Source organism: Lagenorhynchus albirostris, chromosome 5 (assembly GCF_949774975.1).
Source record: "Lagenorhynchus albirostris chromosome 5, mLagAlb1.1, whole genome shotgun sequence".
Taxonomy (NCBI): domain Eukaryota; kingdom Metazoa; phylum Chordata; class Mammalia; order Artiodactyla; family Delphinidae; genus Lagenorhynchus; species Lagenorhynchus albirostris.
Genome location: NC_083099.1, coordinates 20768702 through 20785204, shown reverse-complemented (window position 1 = coordinate 20785204; position 16503 = coordinate 20768702). Strand labels below are relative to the sequence as shown.

Below are 16503 nucleotides of genomic sequence, written 5' to 3'. Positions count from 1 at the left end.
AGTGAAATAAGTCAGAAAGAGGAAAACAAATATCGTATATTAACGCATATATGTGGAACCCAGAAAAATGGTACAGATGAACCAGTTTGCAGGGCAGAAATAGAGACACAGATGTAGAGAACAAACGTATGGAAACCAAGGGGGGAAAGTGGCAGCGGGGTGGTGAGATGAACTGGGAAATTGGGATTGACATGTATACACTAATATGTATAAAACGGATGACTAATAAGAACCTGCTGTATAAAAGAATAAATCAAATAAAATTCTAAATAAATAAATAAATTCTGCTTCCTTGTTAACAATCCCATCTTTACGTCCATTCTCTCAGGTTGAATTTTACTGTAAGCAGTCAGGAGGAGCCAAGCTGCACTTCAACACTTTGCTTAGAAATTGTTTCACCTAGGTATCCCATTTCACCACTTGCAAGTTCTACCTTCCACAAAACACTAGAACATGGACACAATTCTGCCAGAGTTCTTGGCCACTTTACGATAAGGATCACTTCTCCTACAGTTTTCAATAACATGTTCCTCATTTCCATCCTGGTCTTTATTGTCCATATTTCTACCAATAGCCTGTTCATGTTTAATTAGGTATTCTCTAAGAAGACTGAGGTTTTCTCTACAGTTTGCCTCTTTTCTTCCTAAGCTCTCATCAGAATTATCTTTAAAATTCTGTTCATGTCAATATAGGTTTTTACCAGTATGCACCTTAAAACTTCCAGCCTCTATTCCTCACCCAGTGCCAAAGCCAGTGCCACATTTTTACATATTTGTTATGCAGCATCCCCATTTCTTGGTACCAATTTCTGTCAGTTTGTTTGGGCTGCTATAACAAAAATACTGCAGACTGAGAGGCTTAAACAACAAATATTTAACTCTGGAGGATGGGAATTCCAAGATCAAGGCTGGCAGATTATAAGGGCACTAATCCCATTCATGAGGGCTCCACCTACATGACCTATCACCTCCCAAAGGCTCCACTCCAAATACCGTCACACAGGTAATTCATAAATTTGGCGGGGGGGAGGGGAATACAAACATCCAGTCTATTGCAAAGCCTCAATCACAAGTCAAAAATAAAACAGTATTTTACTATAAACTATATTATATTTATTTAGAAGCCAAAAACCATATGATGAAACATGAAAACACACACATTTCAGAGAATGGCTTGTTTTGTTAATCAATCTGATCAGTTTTACACAATGAAATATCGTTAAGAAACATAAAAATTATAATATAAACTGTAGTATAAAAATATAAGAAACATAGTATTATTTTTAAAGAAAGAAATTGTAAGAGACATGTTAATACAACAACTTTAAACAGAAATTTAAAATGTCATGCTAGAAATAATTTTTTCTTAGTATTATGCATCAGGTCTTAGAATGTAGGGATGTAGGCAAGTAAAAATGAAAAGTTTATATAGTAAACTTTCTGAATACTATTGTCTGATTTGCTCTATCAAATGTCAGACATCATTATAAGAAATAATATATCTGTCCATTTAAGACTACAATTGCCTTAAATATAAGGTAATTATTATTTTAGAAACAAGCAGTTTTTACATTTTTTTGGAAAGCTAGTAGTAGCATATAAAAATGAACATTACAAGAAACTGGGTAAAAAACATTTACCATGAAAAGATGAATATAATTTTAAAATGAGGCACCTTTCTTTCACTTCAATAGGAACTGTGGGTGAAGGCCTTCATCTCATACCAAAGAACACTCAGTCTTGCTTCTTTTAATAAAGAGCAGTGGAAGAATACATTCCATTCTATGTACTGGCTGTGTTGAAAGAACAGAGTTCAGGTCCAGATAGGAAGCTAAAGTGCAGTAGAGGCAAGTTGATTTATCAGTGTATTCACTAATACACTGTGATTTTTAACTAGTTAATACAAATAAGTGTAATTTATACTTTTACTATGTTGATCCAAATAATCTTTACTGATAAGCTATAGATCCCAGAGAAGCAGCATGTTTGCTGTGTTTTATCATTTTCTTTGCATAGATACAGATTTATCTATCATTTAAATAAAAAACAGCAAAACAATATTAAGCAGTGTCTGCATTTGTAATTTTTGCTTTTACAAAGTGCTATGCAGAATGTCACATTTCAAAATTTAAAAACAAAACTCCAACTCTTGCAATTTGAACAGCACAGTTCAAATCAGGGATCTTCTTGTAAGAAAAAAAAAAATCATCTCCTCTGTGTCATACCAAATGAGACACAGGTTCAATAGGCAATCCTAGAGATTCGACCAAACCTATTTTACATGTAAGACATCTATAACCAAGAGAGGTTAAATGTATTAAATACAAGCTTCTCATAAGGGCACTGATGTCTCTAAATTGCTCAGAGATCTAGATTGGTTAATGGCCCTGGTAGTCTGACTCTATCTTCATACAGAGGCAGCTCCTGATTGTGTATGCTAGTACATGAGGCATAGAAAATATAACCTTATGATATGAAAAACATGTTTTATTTTGTAATAAAATAAAAATTTCCATTGAAATTTTTATGAAGTTTGCAAAATAAGGTTCTGATACATTTGCACAAGTAAAATTTTCCTTGGGCAATAAAACATAGTATTTCTCTCTGCCTTCCGTTTTGTTTTTAACAATGAAGAGTATCATTCTTTTCACCTGGAATCAAATTTGTCTTCAGTAACTGGACATGTTGATGGAGAGGAGAGGGTCAGAGTTAGAAGCTATATTACTCTATCTCAACAAAGATTGCTCTAAAAAGCCCATCATTTTACTATCAATTAATGTGAAAGCTTTGGGATTCATTTCCCCTCATCTCATGTTTAAAGCGATTTCAAGTTCACTATATATATGTTTACTTGGTTAATGGGTCATAACTTTTTCAGGTAAACTCCTAGTCTACCAAGTAGACGGGTAGACAGATACTCAACTGAAACACATGTTAGATGTGTTCTTTCACTTACACGCTCAGCCTACCTGTCAAAGCTAATACCCAATAACAATAATCTGCAAGAGCAGATAAATATATTTGTGAATAATTGAGGGCTGACTGTAAGCCCAACCAACTTTTCTAAATTTTTTTCATTAATCAGAATTGCTGATTTGCGGTATCCATCAATTATGAGTGGATGAACGTTGTGGTGGAGAGCTTTCAAAATACATGAAGTCCTGAAATTGGAAAAAGAATTATATGTATAGATAAATATCAAATTAGATAGATAAATAATTATATAAAGAATGTAAATAGATAATTAGGTGCAATGCACAAAATGTTATTCTTCATAATTTATCAGGTGATCTCATTCCAGTTAAGAATAAATCAAGCTAATGAAATTTTCATGAAGAGAACCTAATATGAAGAACAGCAATTGCAAATCTGAAACTGTGGGTAGTCAATAAGTTTTCCATTTGGGGTACCAATTAACTAAATTTTCCTAGTTGAAAGGAGGAAAAACTTGATAATCAATATTAAAAATGTTAAATATACCAATTGCAATATGTTAATTAGGTTTATAAGGTAAATGTTATCAATTTTATTTCTATGATTTATGAATATTAGCCACTAATCAGATAGGAATACAGCAAGGAAATTGTACCTAATAAATCTTAGGTATATTGACAAAGAGGTAATAGATGAAGGGAGAGAATATCAGCTTTAGAGTTATTTTATTTCACTAAGAAATCAAAGAACAGGCATCTTTAAGTAGTGAGAATGGTAAGTAACATGAAATGATGACAATTACACCCACTGGATGCCTAGTATCTTTCAAGCACTCTCCTGGCCCCTTTACTCATATGATAGCTAATACTCATAACCCTGAAAAATATATATATATATATATATATATACATATATATACACACACACACGTATTTTCATTTCCATTTTATAAGTAAGGAAACTGAGGCTTGCAAGTGTTAAACACTTTGCAAGACATATAACTAGTAAGTGGCAGAGACAGCTTCAAATCGTATTGCCTTTCTACTGCACTACACTGCTTCTCATCAGAAAGAATAATTCTCTCGGGATAACTCAGAAGCAAAATGCTTACAATGAGGAAGCAAGCTCCAAAAATCATGGCTTTCATTGTCACATCCAGGTCTAATGGGAAGTGAATTTCAAAGTGGTCAGCATCGCTCATTGCAGATAACACACCATTCCACTTCCGAGTAATACTTCCGATACTGGATACACCATCAAGGGATATGACCTAGAAAGACAAGAATGTGACTTTCTGATTGAAAGGTGTTAAACTACATGCTTTATTCTCCTGTTTATAAGCAGTTTACACTGAGGTAGCATAAATATGGTGCAGGAAATGAATATAGCAATAATATAATTTCAAATAGGGAATTATGGCCAAGAAGGGTTAAGTGCCTTGCAACTGGTTGACAACCAAGCTGGGGAGTATCTTACAATTCTCAGGCCAGTGTTCTTTCTTCACCCTCAAATGAGTTGTTAGGGAAGCCTGTCAGAGGAGGTATGATTTAAACTGATTTTGAAATTCTTTTTCATATAGCAAAGGGTGGGAATTGGGAATTGGGGATTGGGAGGGAGTCTTTCCCAGTCGAGGGAAACATGTTAGCAAAAGCAAGGTGGTATGGCTCTTTTCACTTCACAAAATCCATATGATCACTCAGGCTTTTGTGGGCCCTTCTTTTTAAAGTATGTCAGAATCCCAAAGGGCTTCAGCTTCTAGAAGGCACCTGCCACAAGGATAATAACCAAACACTACATTTTGGTGATTAAAATGACCCACACACCCTGCCCTCGAAATCTGGCTTATTTACATTTTCTATCTATCTATAATGGCCTTTTAATAAATAAGTCATGGTTGATGATATGGTTATGTAAAATGAGAAATAAGGAAAGTTTATCGGGTGTCATAGAAAATATTTGAATGAGCAATTCTGGATTATCAATTTTGTTGAATTGTGAGGCATTTAGAAAGAACTCTTTAAGAAGCCCAGGAATCTCCTTTGTCACAACTGTTAAGAGTAATAAGCTATCATTTTGTGGCCATTGAGATGAAGGCAGAACAGAAGGATTTTCCTTCTTCCAGAAAATGTTATAATCCACTATAAGATTTATCCTGGTTTATGAGTGTTGTCTTGTTTCTTGAGGATGCAGACAGACTTCTATCTTGCAAATAAGCAATTTGCACAACCTCAGGGGTGCTCTATTGGTTCTGTGATATGTGGGGCCTTTTCATTACTCAGGACCTATATTCTGTTCCTGGAAATCTTTGGTAAAAATGGTTAGTGAAATACAGCCAAGAATAAAATAGACGGATTAGGTTAGGCTATTTATTCTCAGGTTTAATGTTTTAAATGGTTTCTTCTTATCTTCATCAAACACTGAAATCATGCAAAAGAAGCTCACATTGTGGAAAACATTAAGCAATCCCCTAATGATAATTTGAAAATTTTTCAGTGTCAACTGGTTAGTTAACTCTTTCCTCACATTACTTTATTCATTCACATACAAAAAAATCATCTAAAAGCACATCATTCTGAGGTCTGTTAGTAGATGTAGAAAAAATAGCAGAAACATTTATTTTTATATTTGTTTACCTCAAAAACAGAATCTGAACCACAGCCATAGGTTGAGCATGGCCCAAGCACTCCCATCATATCTTCTTTCTTCTCATTTTGGATGCTGTACACTGCCCTGCACAGGTTCCAGTGTTCGGCAACAAAGCCAATGGTGACACCAGGAGGACACTGCACCTCCAGCTGCAAATGAAGCAGTGACAGAGGTGAAGATGCTACATGTATAGGTATACACATACACAGATACACACAACCTAGGTATGTTCCTAATTCATTCAAGAACTAGGGAAACTGTCACTGGGAAAGAGTCTTCCATTATCCCCAGGCTATTTCTTAGGGCTGTATTTCAGTGAACAGCCTTGAGAGATGAAGTCATGTTCCCTTTGGGACAAAATTACTCCTTGTAATAAAACGGTCAGTTCTCCAAGCTCCATGTCCCTTAGCTGCATATGTAGCATCTACCTGGGATCCGCTGAGTCATCCTTGTAGAACTTGGGGATGAGGGGACCTACGCACATGTGCTGCAGCTCGCGCTGCTTACTGTGCTGTAGTAAAGTTCTTTGCCCCTGACCTAGGGGTCTCACGTCTTCTGGCACAATCCATGAAAAAGTATCATGCTAGCTTCTTAGACTGACATCTCAGACATGACAAGTGTAATAGGAAACAAGAGAAAAGAGGCATTCTGAAAATTGTAGGTTGTGAAGACAACAGTATGTGTGTATAAGTATAGGATGAAGTGGAGACTGATCTCAAATATAAGGCTGTTATTATACAAAGACAATAATGACAAAGGAGTAAGCTATCGGACAATTGCTAATATTCACTGAGCACTAAACTAGTTGCCAGGCACTATACTAACACAGTTGACATTTATTTACTATATAATCCTCAAAATAACCATCCTATGAGATAGGTACTATTAATATCTCCATTTTATAGGTGAATAAATCAAGGCACAGAGGCTATAAGTAAATTCTATTGAAAATGCTGGTACTTAACATATAATTAAAATCCCAGTAATCCTAGGAGGTATTTTTTTCTGCCCAGTTAACGTATTAAGAACACTGAGGCTAAAACAGGTTAAGTAAATTGCCCACTTTGAAGTAGGTGGCATATTTGAAATTCAAATTCTCTTGGATCTCTCTCTAAAACTTTTCTTTTCCCTGTAGCAAACAATTTTCCTAGGGCAGCACAGATTATAGAAGAGCAACTAAACCGTAACTTGGCACAACTGCTTTCTAGTTCTAGCATCTACCAAGTGTAACACCATCCTCAGGCACTTATTCTTTTTTAGCCACCCTTTCTTTATCTGTAACAAGGTGTAGATTATGATGGGTAGAGTAAAAGTATCTGAAGTTTCTTCCGATCCTATTTAAAAGCATGTCTACATTTAGTGTGACCTTATTTGGGGATATGTAGGCACATTTAGACAAATGTGTGTTCTAGGTAACAGACTAATTTCTAATTCAGTAGACACAACTGATAGAATTGCGATCACTGACTAAATAACCCTCATTTGTGCTTGACCCGCCCCCCGCAACTAGCCCCTGAAGACATGAACCCACATGAAAAATGTCTTTGTGGTTTTTCCATAGGTGAGACAATTTGGCATCTGGCTTCCTTCCTCCCCCCACCCCACTATCTTCTTCCATTCTGCCTGTGCCATGAAAGGCCCCTCCTGTGTAGCTTTGGAAGGAGCACAACCGTGCAGGGAAGAGTTGGATCAGGAAGAAACAACGGATGAGACTTCTGTCCTCTTACCTCTTGCCTGGTGGAGGGGCAACAGAAGCAGCAGCAGGTGCATCTGAAAGGTCTCTGCATTGTCATGATTTCTCGGCCCATACAGTCAGTGACCCGGAGCACAAAGGGCCTCAGTGTCCGATAAGCATTCCTGGTATAATCATCTGTGTCTTCGGTCACAAAGTAAACCATCTGGCCCAGGTTGTTTTTAATATCATATGTATTATTAGTTTCAAAACCTGTTATCACTAAAAATGAGAGAGCCATCTTATTTTAGAAGCAGTTAAAATGGGCCTCAAGAAGTCCTTTTGTAGTATTTCACAGGGGCCTAAAGCAAAAGAGCTTTTTAAAAAATTTCAGGTGAAAAATATTCAATTATTAGAATGCCATTGTAATTCATATGCCCTAAAAGTATATAGGTAATTTTGAAATTTTAAAACATTTCTTCTGAGAAGTTCAGTGTAAAATGATTTTTAAAACTTTTCCACATAGAAGCAAAGATTGGAAACAATATTCCTGGAGTACTTGAATTAAGAAAACTTTAATTATAAAAACATTTAAAGGAAATTATACACCAGACCATGAATTAATCAGCTTATGAAATATGCTGAGAGGATTAGGGTCATTACTAACTGCAAATAAGAAAACCAAATAAGAAAAGTCAAAGGCTCTATGTGGAGGTAAAATGAATGAAATGAGGGTGTAGATCTGATACAGTGAGGGGAACTGAGAACAGGCCTTGTGCTTACCGTGATTTTTTCTTACTTCCACAGCATTGGACTTAGAACTCAGCAGACTGAGTCTCTATTTCCAGCTCTGCCATTGATTAGCTGACTAGGGTGCCCTTGAATAGCTCATCTAGTCTTTTTGCTCCTTCTTTCCCTTGTCCATGAAAAGTGAATATGGAAGAGTTGAGATGGGTAAAGGATAGGGCGTTCGATCAGGTAAAAATGTTTAAGTCCTTTTGAAATCTAAGAGCTCATGTATGATGTGTAAACAGATAAAATTATACAAAGTTAAGTCCCTTTATTACTTTCTTGAAGATAGGGTAATAGAGGATAGTCTTTTCTCTTTGAACCACTAAAAAATGATCAATATAAATAAGGAACTAGATATTGGATAATGCAAATTTTCACCTGATTCAAATATTGCTGGACACTACAAAATTATACATACTTTCCAGGGGTTCAAAATGCTGAAGAACATGTATGTTGTCCAACTGTTGGGATAGAACAAAGCAATTAGGAGAGAGAGAAATAACAGAATCAAATCAAACCAGTATTAGAAAAAAAACTGATGAGACAGAAATTAAATGTATCAATTGATACAAAAATATCTCTCTGAAACTGAATGGAATCAAAACCATTTTTATCAAGTAAAATCAGCCCATCTGCACCTGATCAGATGGTTATTAGCAGAGCTGTCCAGATAGAACACTCTCCTCCAGGTCCACTGTAAAATATTGAAACAATTCTCTAAAATATCAGAAAATCATCTTCCTGCTTCAGTAACAGCACCTAGAAGAAGCTATGTTGCCTAGTTCAGTTCCTACTCATTGGTCTCTCTGATATGTCACCCACAGACTGGACTTGTCAGGAAGTTCGGGACAGTTTAACATGGACCAGCCACAGAGAAGCCAATTTTCTCAGTGGCTTAGGGAGAGTGAATGAGGCAGGGTGGACCTTGCACAGGAATGTCCGATCTCATATTACTTCACAGTACCTCTGAAAGAGGTTAACACACTGACTTCCATTCACTTGGGCTGCTGATGCCAGGGTCTTCCCTAAGTGCAGACTTTAATAGGGGAAGATCCAAGAGAGCTGGAAGCATGTGAATAGGATGAGGGCAAAGGAGAGGAAACATTCTCCAAGGATGGAATCCCTTGAAAAGGGAGGTTGGTAATACCATTAGACCAACTTCTACCTTAACTTTACTTAGGAATCACTGTAAAGATAAACACTTTGGCCCATCATCTGTTATACTTGAGAACATCCTAACAGAAAAGAAACCCCCTTAAGGACAGACTACTCATATCTATCTAATTGTAGATAATTTAGATCATTCCTAATGCCTGAGCCCAGAACATTGCCTGAAATGCCATATTTTACCAAAGTTTGTTGAATACATTAATTAATGAACACTACATTACTGTGGTAATAAATAAAATTTAAAATAATGTAACCTGACATAAACATTTTGTGGCGTGATCCATTACAGGAGGGTATAGAGAGGATACAATCTTTCTTTCATTAAAAAATTTTTCGGGCTTCCCTGGTGGCGCAGTGGTTGAGAGTCCGCCTGCCGATGCAGGGGACATGGGTTCGTGCCCTGGTCCAGGAAGATCCCACATGCCGCGGAGCGGCTGGGCCCGTGAGCCATGGCTGCTGAGCCTGCACGTCCGGAGCCTGTGCTCCGCAATGGGAGAGGCCACAGCAGTGAGAGGCACACGTACCACAAAAAAAAAAAAAAAAAAAAAAATTCTTTTATGAAAACACAATCAGGTTGCGAGGGCCTAAACATGTCTTACAAAATTATCAAAAATGGCCACTAGGGTGGTTTACAGTCCCTTTGAAAAACTCTAGGGACTCTTAAACATCTATAACTAAAAAGTATAAATATTCACTACTTGGTAAGAGCTTCTACTGCTGAGCAAAATATTCTAAAGAAATGCCTGTTACTGTGAAAGCAGTTTACCCAATAAGATACTATGGTTGTTAAGAAGCAGTTCTAACAAAGTGTGGAGTCACTGGCCAAGCCAATATTCTAGAAATAATGTAAACCTGCTACTCTGGATGTTAAAGTGTCAGGATAGTCCTGATAATGATTCATGTAATTTGCACACGAGATGGCAAAAAGACTATGATAGGGACTTCCCTGGCGGTCCAGTGGTTAAGACTCCACACTTCCACTGCAGGGGGCATGGGTTCAATCCCTGGTCGGGGAACTAAGGTACAGTCAAAAATAAAAAAAAAAAAAGCCTAGGATGAAAAAATGCTTGGATGCCTGGCTCTGTGTCTTCCACCTACACACAAGGTGTTTCAACTAAAAACATCCACACAGCCATTATCCACTGGGTGGGTCCCATGTGCCAAAAATATTAGGCACGTTACAAACCTTATCTCATTAAAAATTCTCCTAACAACCAATAGAGTAGGTATGACTAGCACTATTTTATAGATGATGAAATTCAAGCACCAAGAGGTTAGAAAAGTTACTCAAGGTAGCAGAGTGAGGAGAGAGTAGAGCTAGAATTAAAACCCAGGTTTGTCTGGCTCTAAACCTGTTTTATTTGTTTCTTTTTCAATTTTTTTTTTAACTAAAAACATTGCTGAAAGGGAAAATAGATTTCATAAAATATGCCCATTTAATTTCACCTAAAGTAATAGAAGAAATTAAGAAAATGGTTTTTTAATATTTAAATGAACAATATTAAAGCTATACAGTTTTAAAAAGAAATGACTCTAGATATTGGATTTCTAAGGAAATTTTCTACATTTATCATCAAGTAAAAAAATAAACTTTCTAAACTTGGTTAACTTATAAACATTTTATAAGCTTCCAAAATAATGTAGGGGTTACTCTAGCACTGTACCTGAATGACTGGCTTTGTCAATATTTTGCCAAACAACAGGCTAATACAGTTTTTGGTTTATGTAAAATCCAAATTTTCCTGATACAACTGTATTACTTTCAAAGATCAACACTAGAACTTTGTAACAATGGTTTTCAATACACAGGATTAACAGTCAGTATATAAAACTGAAAAGAGAAACATGTCAAACTCCAAGGAACATTTGGTTGACTACGGTGGGGAGACATGTATTGAATTGGCAAGTCAATAATGTATCAATATTCCAACACTTGCTTATAATGTATCAATATTCCAACACTTGCTTTTTCTAAAAGTGAAACATGATTTAGTAGTTTCTAGGGGATTTGCAATACTAGGTTTATCTTATTTTCATTAAGCAACATTTTTATTTCTGACATGGGTTTTTAAATAGTACCATTTGATGATACACAAACCTGTGGGCATGTCGCCCCAGTTTCTGAAATGGGTGGTCCAGTTCTAGAATGTCCATTAGATAAAAATTAGAGAGTCTCTGTGTTTTGTGGAAGGGGGTTCTCCGGAACTTGACCTGAAACAGTATCCTTGGAGGTCCCCTATTTTTATTTACCTTGTATGCTTTGGGAGGTGACAGGACTGGTTGATGAAAACTATGGGTGGTGAGAAATAGCAATGGCCTGAGGCACTGAGTGATTTACTCACTGTCTACCATTCTGTTCTGTTCTTTGTAATGTTGCTTTTCTTGACATTCAGCCTTTACTTCTAAGCAAATGACACTCCAATTAACAGCTTTGATAATTTTTCTTCTATTCCAATTCCTAGTTTTTAAACTGCCTTCATAGGACATCTTGAATGTCTTAAAATTCAATATACAACCTTCACAAAAACCATATCATCGCACCAAAAAAATCCCTATCTTCTTTGTTCCCCATTCACATTTCTGAAATTAGCACTACCACTCCTATAGTCTCACAAACATCTGTCATCACTGACCCATCCCTTTATCCACTCTATCCAGTCTCTTTTTGTTGGATCCCCAGTCATACTTTGTAAGAAAATAATTTGGATTTGTGTGGAGTACCTGGGCTAAATATTCCAGACCTGGAGGACAGTTTGGCATAACAGTTGGCATTGGCATCCACACTATTGGAGCAGAATGTTGTGGTGCAGGATATTTTCCAGGCTGGTACTGGATAGGATGGCTACCACCAGTTTGCATGTACAAGGGGAAGGTAGTGGGCTGATGTGGACTGTAGTATCCCACAGGCAAGCCTCCTGGGTGGCCTGCAGGAGGAGGGACAGCTGGTCCAGGGGGCCCTGTGTTCAAAAACAAATGAAAGTGTTATACATTATAAACACTACAATATATTGGAAATTAGCATGACTTTTTACATGGAGATGATATGGCTCACACAACCTCCACTTAAAAATAACAAGGTGTTCCATTTTACGAGTGTGTAGGATGTACCAAAATGTACTAAGGGGATTTACACATTAACTCATTTAATCCTCTTAAGCCTTATGAGACAATTATTCCCATTTCAGAGGTACAGAAGTAAGGTTGAAATATCAAGTTAACATGTTAGCCTCTAGGCATTAGCTTCCTTCTTTGGAGATAATAATATACCTACTTCATTAGGTTATAGTAGGATTAGCGCAAGGCCTAGCATATAATTAGCATGGTTAATTTTTTTGTTACTATGTTTACTGTTATTATTGTTTAAGGTCATAAAGATAGTAAGGTCTACTTAACTTCAAAGGGGTTCTTCCTTTTTTTTTTTTTTCTTTTTGCGGCTCGCGGGCCTCTCACTGTTGTGGCCTCTCCCGTTGCGGAGCACAGGCTTCGGATGCGCAGGCCCAGCGGCCATGGCCCACGGGCCCAGCCGCTCCGCGGCATGCGGGATCCTCCCGGACCGGGGCACGAACCCGTGTCCCCCACATCGGCAGGCGGACTCCCAACCACTGCGCCACCAGGGAAGCCCCCCAAAGGGGTTCTTTTAATGACTGCTGTCTAACTCCAGAACAGTTTCATCACCCGTCCCCAAAATCCCATACCCATGAGCGGTCATTCCCCATCTTTTCCCCCAGTCCCTGGAAACCGCTATCTCTATAGATTTGTCTAATCCGGACATTTCATATAAATAAAATCATGTGACATAGCCTTTGTATCTGGTTTCTTTTACTTGGCAAGTTTTCAAGGTTCATCCTTGAACTTTGCATTAGTACTTCATTAATAAAAACTAGTGAAATAACAATACTCATGTCAGACAAAATATACTTTAAGACAAAAACTGTTACTAGAGGCAAAGGACATTTTATTATAATAACAGAAGTGTCAGTCCATCAAGAAGACATAACAATTATATACACCTAAAAACAGAGCTTCAAAATACACGAAGCAAAAACTGGCACACTGGGCTTCCCTGGTGGCGCAGTGGTTGAGAGTCCGCCTGCCGATGCAGGGGACACGGGTTCGAGCCCCGGTCCGGGAAGATCCCACATGCCGCGGAGCAACTAGGCCCGTGAGCCACGACTACTGAGCCTGCGCGTCCGGAGCCTGTGCTCCACAACAAGAGGGGCCGTGATAGTGAGAGGCCCGCGCACTGCGATGAAGACTGGCCCCCGCTTGCCACAACTAGAGAAAGCCCTCGCACAGAAACGAAGACCCAACACAGCAAAAATAAATAAATAAATGAATAAACTCCTACCCCCCAAAACAAACAAACAAACAAACAAACAAAAAACACTGGCACACTAAACAGTGAAACAGGCAATCCAACGAACGATAGTTGGAGGCTGCAATACCCCACTCACAGTAAGGGACAGAACACCTAAGCAGAAGATCAAAAAGGAAATAGAAGCCTGAAAAACACTATGAATGAAACAATACATAACAGGCATGTATAGAACACTCTACCCAACAACAACAGACTGAACATTCTTCTCAAATGCACATAGAACCTTCTCCAGGATAGACCTACTGGTTGGCCATAAAGCAAGTCTCAACAAATTTAAGATACCTGAAATCATACAGAGTATATTCTATTACAATGGAATAAAACCAGAAATCAATAATAATAGAAGAAATTTTGGAAATCACAAATATGAGGAAATAAATCAATACACTCTTAAATAAACCAAGGGGTAAAAAGAAATCATGAGAGAAATGAGAAAATACTTTGAGATGAATGAAACAAAAGCACAATATACCAAAGCTTATGGGATGCAGCTAAAACAATGCTTAGAGGGAAATTGACAGCTGTAAACACCTACACTAAAAAAGAAATATCTCAAATCAGTAACCCAACTTTCCACCTTAGAAATAAATCAAACCCAAAGCAAGGAGGAGGAAATAATAAACACTGAAGTAGAAGTGAGTGAAATGAAACAGGAAAAACAATAGACAAAAATCAGCAAAACTGGGCTTCCCTGGTGGCGCAGTGGTTGAGAATCTGCCTGCCAATTCAGGGGACACGGGTTCATGCCCTGGTCTGGGAAGATCCCACATGCCTCTGAGCAACTGGGCCCGTGAGCCACAACTACTGAGCCTGTGCGTCTGGAGCCTGTGCTCCGCAACAAGAGAGGCCACGATAGTGAGAGGCCCGCGCACTGCAATGAAGAGTGGCCCCCGCTTGCCACAACTAGAGAAAGCCCTTGCACAGAAACGAAGACCCAACACAGCCAAAAATAAATAAATTAATTAATTTTTTAAAAATCAGCAAAACCAAAAGTAGGTTCTTTTAAAAGATCAACAAAATTGAGAAACCTTAAGCCAGACTAACCAAGAAAAAAAAATAGACTTAAATTATTAAACACAGGAGTGAAAATGGGGACATTACTAAACTTACAGAAATTAAAATGCATCATATGGAAATATTATGAACGGTTGCATGCAAAAACAGGGTCCTGTGCATGATCTCTGCACACAGCACCACCAAGGGGGTGGGAAGACCACCCAGGCTACACCTCCTGCCCAACCCACTGACCCGTCCCTACCCTCACCCCATTTAAGGAACCAGCTCAGCCCCTGCCTCGGGGAGTGAGCAAGGCCACCTGCTTCTTGTTCTCGCTCCCTCTGCTGTAGCAGGAATCCCAGTAAAGCCCTGCTTCAACTTCTCATCTGGCCTCTTAACAATTTCTGTTGATTAAATTGTCCAAGGACCTGGGTCTGTAACATATTCACTGGTAGACGCATAGTATGTGAAGTGATTAGAGAGGAGGGGCAACTAACCTAGGCAGAAGAGATACCCTGTGATGTAAGTGCTGACACATTAGACCCAGCCAGCACCTTTAAGATGAGCAAAGGTTTTAGATACAGCAGGTACAAAATGAGCAGCTGCACAGAGGAAGCTCAGTACCACAAGAGTAAAGGCCATGCATATATAGAGATTTAGCAAACAAAACAGAAAGGAAGGTGGGGAGGAAGTGACGATTATGAAAGACCTATGCTCTGTGCAAAGAACCTGAACTTTATGCTAGTAAAATGTAAAATGGAGTGACCAGTTTTACATTTAGAACCTTTATGAATGAGAAGGTTAAATTAGGAAGGAGGTGCCTGCAGGAGTCTAGATGTGAGGTAAGGAAGTTTAATTGTGATGAAAAGAGTAGAAAGTGGAGAAATAATAATCGACGTTTAAGAGACATATTGTCTTGGCAATAGACTGGATGTGAGGAAAGATTCTCAAGTTTCTGACGTGGGTCCCTGCAGGCCTCCAGTGTAGAGAAAGAACAGAGGGCACGTGTTCCGGAGTGAGATGCCCAAGATGCACTGAGGAATCACTGAGTTTGAGATCCTGGGTCACCCAGGGCAAGTGGTCTACAGGCAGGTGGAAATGCAAGTTTAGAGCAGAGGAGACTGATGTGGGTAGGGGCTAAGGGATTCGTAAGTGGTTAAAGGCAAATGAAACCATATGGGGTATTCCCAGTATAACTTAGGAGAGTGTAAAAGGACAGGTGAATGGAAGAGGTGAGAGAGAGGACAGGGCAGGGCAGGGCTGGACAGGGAAGTGGCCCAAGGACCTCTGGGGAAGACCCATTTTTAAGGGTAGAGAACACAGACCTCTTGACAGAGACCAGGAGTCAGGAGAGACTAACAGAAAAATAATGGTAACTAGAAACAATGTTAAATTAGAGCTAAGTGAGAAAAAAAGTGCTAATGTCTTTAGAAAAAATGGAGGACATTTCACATTTCAGTTTGTTGTGAAGAATAGACTTTAATTCCTTTAAGAGCTGTGTTTAAGAGTACCCAAATTGGATTGGAAATCGGATATCCCGCTCATCATTTTTTTAGAACTATTATTAAAAAGCATACAATGCACCTAAAAAGTCACACAAACTATCTCAAAAATACTAATTGTTATATTACTTCAATGAGTTGATGATTAATTCTTCTGGTATTAACCATGTGATTTTAAGATAAAAGTACGTCATGGAACAAAATTTGAGGATCAATAAATTAGAAAGGAAATTACAATTTAGATTATGGTGCTATTCAGTTTAGACACTATACTTCTAAAAAAATTGTATACAAATGTATGTAATCAAATGATTTTTGTTATAAGTATGTATTATTCAGAGATGTTAAGAGAAGTGAAGAAAAAAACATAATCTAATTACGTGTGGGAAATGTTTTATACTCTCTTTTAAGCTT

At 38.0% G+C, this 16503-nt stretch overlaps 1 protein-coding gene across 4 annotated transcripts in view; it reads right to left on the bottom strand.

Annotated features, from left to right (window-relative positions):
• Positions 1-1176: 1176 nt before the first annotated feature.
• Positions 1177-16503, bottom strand: part of PLSCR4 (phospholipid scramblase 4) — a 31199-nt gene continuing 15872 nt past the window's right edge. For 3 of the 4 annotated variants that reach the window (XM_060149149.1, XM_060149151.1, XM_060149148.1), the window contains 6 exons: positions 11935-12170; positions 8462-8504; positions 7307-7533; positions 5567-5728; positions 4045-4203; positions 1177-3160 (listed from right to left, as the gene is read on the bottom strand). In XM_060149149.1, coding sequence (XP_060005132.1) covers positions 3107-3160; positions 4045-4203; positions 5567-5728; positions 7307-7533; positions 8462-8504; positions 11935-12170 — 881 coding nt within the window. In that variant the 3' untranslated portion in view covers positions 1177-3106. The remainder of the gene's footprint in view (positions 3161-4044; positions 4204-5566; positions 5729-7306; positions 7534-8461; positions 8505-11934; positions 12171-16503) is intronic. The other variant, XM_060149150.1, reaches the window with a different exon arrangement.